The following is a 6,273-nucleotide window of genomic DNA, read 5'->3' as shown; positions in this document are numbered from 1 at the left end:
TCTTTTAGACTCAAAGTTGTCTCTTGTGGATTGACCCTTTCATGAGCCAAGAAATAGTACGGTCTCAACATAGCACTTGCATGTCTACAGCCACCATAAACTCAAATATTTATCTGTTTTTACATGGGGCCCTAATAACATCACAAATGAAACTTGTCAAACTTATATTTCCCATAGCTAGTTGTTTGATTTTAGAACTAGAATAAACCATCACTGGTCATGTGAGGGTCTCTTTAAACATCTAATTCCTTGTCCATCATGTTCTTGATGATCTTTTTAAGTCAATGCACTCCACATACCATTATAGGGTTGTAATTTAGAGGGAAGTGTTGGTGTGAGTGCACGCAAACCAAAGCTAGATTGTCAGCAACACTCAAAACAAAGACTCCATTTGACCATTAGAACCCATCCCTTGCTTTTATATAATCCAATGCTCACAAAAAACCATGTTTTTGTCCCTTATTTTTTTCAAAAAACTAATAAAACAAATGGAATTTATGCAAAAATCTAAGAGGCCAGTCCTTCAACATTTCATTGGTATTAGTGGGATTAACACGTACTTATGTTAATTTTGTGTCTCATGAAAGCTTGAAGAAATGATGCCATTGGTTTCATGTTTTCCTTGTAGAAGTTTGTTGGTCTTTTAAGGAATTGCCACAGAAGAAGGTGAGTTTCGATTTGTTAGGTTTCCCAAAGAAAAGCTAATATAAAAAACTTAAGTTTTGAAGAGCATTTAAGCAACCATGTCTTCTTAAATTTATTAATGTAAAAATGTGACTAATTTGTAGTAAAGTAAACAAAATCCCACTAATTTCACTAATGCAAAGTGCGACTTAAGGCTAAGGTATTTACCGAGATTTATAACTACAATGCCAAACTTTTGGCCTTCAAACCAGGACATGTGATGGTTGGTACACTACTTTCACGATGCAGAGTGTGACTAAGGTCTAAGGTATATAACGCGGTTTATAACTACAATGCCAAATTTTGACCTTGAAAATTAACTTTGTTTTCAACCTTAAATTTACACTGGACATGTCACTATTTAGTACACGCAGAGAGAGGCTCGTACACTTGTTACTACAACTCTTTACACAATGGTGAGTGCAAACAAGCTCCATTTAGCCACCAGCGTGCTGCGTCTATAGCACAGCCAACTTAGCCAACTTACTACTAGGCTAGCATAGTGCGATGGTTCGCTCCCACGTGCTCCTGGTTACGCTTGTGGTCACCGCGTTGCTGTGCCATGGGTCGGTGTGGGCGCTCTCTCCTTTCTTCAGAGAGGCCTCCTCCTCTCTGCATTCGGGAGGCTCTTACCTCACACAGAACGCGAGCTGGATGTCTCAGCGCATTGATCATTTCAGGCCTCGGGTTGGTTCTCTCTCTCTCTCTCTCTCTCTCATGTCAGTAACGTAACTCCACAAGTTCTCTGACATGGCTATGCGTTGTATTTGTGTGTTTCATGGAGATTGCTGCCTTTCTGCTTTGCAGAATTGAAACTTGCTCAGCAGAAAGGTAGCTGTGCCAAACAATCACCTGTTTCTTATGGTAGAATGTGTTTTGGAGCAGAGTTACAACTCCTATAGAGCTTTCTTTGAGCATCTCTTCTTGGTTAGCGCATAACGACGATGTGTGCTAGGCACCTTGCTAACAAAGAGTGCAGGAAACTAAACAAAGCATGTTGTTGCCATCGCGTCCCCTTTCATATCATTTGAGATTCATGCCTGCTGCCGTTTCTGCTGTTAAAAAAATAATCACCCCTTAGCTCATGTTGCCTATGATTCACAAGTCCACAATCTACTGTTCATTTGCGAACCTCATTTTTCTTTTCTCAAGGAAAAGATCCTTCCATTAGTTAATAAAACTGCCCAAAAGCTACAAAACCACCTCTGCGAGAAAGGGCTACATCAGAAACATGGGGAGAGATGCCAATAGACTCGTAGCCTAGTGGTCAAGGTGGATGTGTGGGTGAGTAACGACCCGGGCTCGAACCCCCTAGTGGCATCTTTCGTGTTCAATTTCAAAGTTCAACTACTCTCAAGAAAAAAAAAAAGAAATATGGGGAGACTCTCCTAGGGAGAAAACAAAGTATGTACAATGAGGGCTGGATCACGAGATGGAAGGAGGAAAGAGCCACATTGGTGGCCGGTAGTGCCATCTAGGCACGCCCTGAACTAGGGTGAAGAAAAGCCCTGGGTGCCAAAGTCGCAAGAAGGCCTCTCAACGCTCGTGCATGTGGTCGGAGCTGCCCTGAAGTCTCTGAAACTGACCCTTGAGTGTATGAATCAGCTCTAGTCAAATGTACAAATAGTCTCTGCCGGTGGACAGGGCGAGCCTCAAAGATGCGGAAGCAGGTGGCCCGCCAGATAAACTAGAGTGTTAGTCTGTAGACGAGCTCCCAACACCACTCTCTATCACTGCACCACTCCTCGAGGATGAGCTCTGTTGCAGGTTGGGGTGTAGGTCGACCCCCCCCTGCATCACTATCATCCTGCTGGTGGAAGCCAACTCAAAATGGAGCGTAGGGCCTGTGAGAGTGGACTAGGCTGCAACACCCCAAGTGCCAAATGTATTGTTGGGTTGTCGAGAGGGTTTGCATTCGCTGAAGAACTTGAAGTCAAACCTGCTCTGCCATGGGGCAGTCCCATAAACAGTGATGCTGACTCTCCAAAGAATGACCACAGGTTGCACATGGTGTGGAGAAGCTGTTGTGTACCAGCCAACTTCCAACTACTGTAGCCTTGTGTGCACCTAGCCATTGAAACATAATAACTCGCCTCGGCTGCCTGCTGTCCCACAAATGGTCCCAAAAGCCTGACAAGAACTCGACTGTGAGGCCCTCTTCTTGCCAGTGCTACAGCTAGGCGAGCCTCGCTTTGTGTTGCGTTGCCCCAAGCGAGCTGTGTACTGGAAAAAAGGAGTCCCTGGGTGATCGGCTGGAGAGAAAGGATCCCGCCAGAACCAGTCTCCCGGGTCCCACTGCACTCGTACCAGAGGACAGCTCTCCCAAGCCTAAAGCCGCCAATGTCCTGACTCTTGTTGGGTTAGGATCAATGGCACAAGTCCTCCCACATATGCCCACAACTCGGATCCTTTGAAAGCAACAGTTTGCAACTTGTGGTGCCTCTACTAAGACTGTGTGAAGATGACCCTCTCCCTGAACCTCGAAAAACATGTGGGGTACTGACTCCGAGCAAGCCCTAACAACAATGAGGACCTCCAGACGCGTGAAGGCCCTCATCCATCTGGGAGCTGCTGCCTCAAGAGGGGTATCCCACTCAATAGGCATGGCCTCTGTAATATCGTGACACATGCTTTGCACCCCCCTCATGCCTCGTAGCTTGATGCTCTGAGTCTTCTCGGGAAGGCCTGAAAACTGAAGTTCCAAACAAGAGGTTGCCTCAAGCACTCCTCAATGCATGAGGGCTGGTGTTGTGTTGGAATTAGGGTTGCAGGAAAACACAGACAGCTTGGAGAAGACGAAGGAAGCTCAAGGCACACATGTTAGGTGCAGCGGAATGAATGTTGTATTTTCTCAAGATTAGTGATCTTTATTTGCTCAAGGTTCCTTTTAGTTCTTAGGGAAGGAGAGAGCCTTCCATCTTTATGGAGAGTGCTATGATCACGAACAAAGTGAGTGGATATTGTGCGTGCAAGTAAATGAGACTGAGAGAAGGAGAGAGAAGAGATACGACACCCGAGTGGTTGTAAAACCCTCCTCCGAAGGCCCCACTCTCGTCGGCGAGAGTGGTCTAGTTTGATTGCACAAAGGTGTACAATGCGTATGCAATGGGACTATGCCGACGACGACGACGGTGGTGACGACGACGACCTGATGGCTGAAATCTGAGTTCTTCTAATCGCTGAATTTCGGGACTGTTTTGGTGGCTGAAAATGACTGTTTTGGCTGCGTTTTTATGGCTGAAAATGGGGGAACATCTACAACCATCTTGGGGGCTGATCTGCTACTGTGTCGTAGGGCTGGAAATGCTGTGGATCTAATCTGATAAGGGCTGAAACTGAAAAACGCTGGGCTGCCTTTTCTCTTGCCAAAAATGCTGGCTGTGGAGACCAAAAACGCTAATAGACTGCTGTGGAAAAACGCTAGCAATGCTGATGAAATTGCTGGCGATGGCAGTAATCTGCTAGCGCTAGGGTTCTGGTGGTGTTGATGAGGATGGGATCTCCAAAAACGCCAAGGTGCTTGAGGGGGTACTGCTGAGAAGTTGCCTGTTGAGCGGGAAGCTCTTGTTGCCTCTTCTGCCAGAAAGTGCTAACTTGGGTTTGCTTATATATTAAGTTAGCAAAATTGCCCTACCTACTTTTGTTGGAAAGTCACTTAAAAATAATAAGTGAAAATAACTAAAAATAGGAAAATAGGCTAAATGCACTGGAAAATTCCCCTAACTGATGCTAATGGATTCTGATGGGAATTCCGATGATCATGCTGTGTGCAACCGGAGGATATGCATCTATGCTAAGTGACTGGGCATGCACGGTCTACGAATAGACTCACAAAAGTGCCAGATCACTGCTAATCTAAACTGAATGGACTGACTGAACCCTGCTATGGTGTAGCTTGTCCACGGACACATAGGGTTGGGATGTGTCAATTTCTCTGTGACTGGATTGTGTGAATCCGCATCGTGGCTTGCGCCACTTGACGAACTTCCACGATCTTTGGGTGGTTCGGTCTTCGAGGCTAGGACTTGGGAAATAAATTCTTGATTATGAATCTCCCTTTGAGCTTCTCGCTCGGCGTCCCTTTCTGCTTTGCGTTCTTTTTGTGCAGCGCGCTCGCGTTCAACAGCAAGTCGCTGTTCTTCTTGTTTTGCGGCAAGAGCAAGGCGCTCACGTTCCTGAGCAAGTCGATTTTCTTCTTGTTTTGCAGTAAGTTTGTCGTTTCTTTCATCGCGCTCGCGTTCTAAAGCAAGGCGCTTGTCTTAATGTCTATCCATCATGGTCATCATTTGCTTCATCATTGCCTCCATAGGGTCGGGCGTAGATGGCGAAGGGGGAGGGTTGGAAAAATCTCGTGGTGGGGAAAATCCTTCGTCGCCTCTCTCATGCTCATCACCTGAATGCGAAGTATCCATGCCGCTTCGGGTGACGACCATGCACTATGATCTTTGGGTCTGAAGCTCGCGAGGAACTTGGGTTCTTGAGAGTCTTGAGGTTCTTGAGGTCCTTGATTCGTGAGAATCTTGGGTTCTTGAGTTTCTTGAGGGGTCTTGGGTTCTTGGGGTTCTTGAGGTTTTCTTTCGCTTGCAAATCGCGTTGAGAAGGATCTTCTCTTCACCCGAGTTCTACCCTTTTCTGCGGGCGCACCCCTTGGCGGCCTTGCGCTCACACCAAGGTTGCTTTTTTCCACCTCACGTCGATTGGCCGGCCGCTAAGTGCACGGTCCGCTCTCAATGAGTGAAAAGAGACACAAGGGGAGGCTGAACAAGCCCTTCTTTCTTGGGATTCCTGTCACTCTTCAACAAAACACGATTAGGAATCGCCACGCCCAAGTAAACTTGGGTTCGTGCGATTGCAACAGGCAAAAAAATTCTTGTGGTTCTTCCTTGAGTAATGCAGAACACTTCCAAAGCTCTGATACCAATGCTAGGTGCAGCGGAATGAATGTTGTATTTTCTCAAGATTAGTGATCTTTATTTGCTCAAGGTTCCTTTTAGTTCTTAGGGAAGGAGAGAGCCTTCCGTCTTTATGGAGAGTGCTATGATCACGAACAAAGTGAGTGGATATTGTGCGTGCAAGTAAATGAGACTGAGAGAAGGAGAGAGAAGAGATACGACACCCGAGAGGTTGTAAAACCCTCCTCCTAAGGCCCCGCTCTCGTCGGCGAGAATGGTCTAGTTTGATTGCACAAAGGTGTACAATGCGTATGCAATGGGACTATGCCGATGACGACGACGGTGGTGACGACGACGACTTGATGGCTGAAATCTGAGTTCTTCTAATCGCTGAATTTCAGGACTGTTTCGGTGGCTGAAAATGACTGTTTTGGCTGCGTTTTTATGGCTGAAAATGGGGGAACATTTGCAACCATCTTGGGGGCTGATCTGCTACTGTGTCGTAGGGCTGGAAATGCTGTGGATCTGATGCGATAAGGGCTGAAACTGAAAAACGCTGGGCTGCCTTTTCTCTTGCCAAAAACGCTGTCTGTGGAGACCAAAAACGCTAATAGGCTGCTGTGGAAAAACGCTAGCAATGCTGATGAAATTGCTGGCGATGGCAGTAATTAGCTAGCGCTAGGGTTCTGGTGGTGTT

At 46.4% G+C, this 6,273-nt stretch overlaps 1 protein-coding gene across 3 annotated transcripts in view; it reads left to right on the top strand.

The window, feature by feature from the left end:
* The first annotated feature begins 1,098 nt into the window (after nt 1-1,098).
* LOC147461766 (putative serine protease EDA2) overlaps nt 1,099-6,273 on the top strand; it is a 113,953-nt gene continuing 108,778 nt past the window's right edge. For all 3 annotated transcript variants that reach the window (XR_015187637.1, XM_086509224.1, XM_086509225.1), the window contains exon 1: nt 1,099-1,371. Coding sequence is in view for 2 of the 3 variants with exons in the window: in XM_086509224.1 (XP_086365350.1) it covers nt 1,192-1,371 (180 nt within the window). In the remaining variant the exon portion in view is untranslated. The remainder of the gene's footprint in view (nt 1,372-6,273) is intronic.

Source organism: Adiantum capillus-veneris, chromosome 3 (assembly GCF_014529385.1).
Source record: "Adiantum capillus-veneris isolate H3 chromosome 3, ASM1452938v2, whole genome shotgun sequence".
Lineage (NCBI taxonomy): Eukaryota > Viridiplantae > Streptophyta > Polypodiopsida > Polypodiales > Pteridaceae > Adiantum > Adiantum capillus-veneris.
Note: the sequence above shows the minus strand (reverse complement) of the source record. Positions and strands in the feature narration are given on the sequence as shown.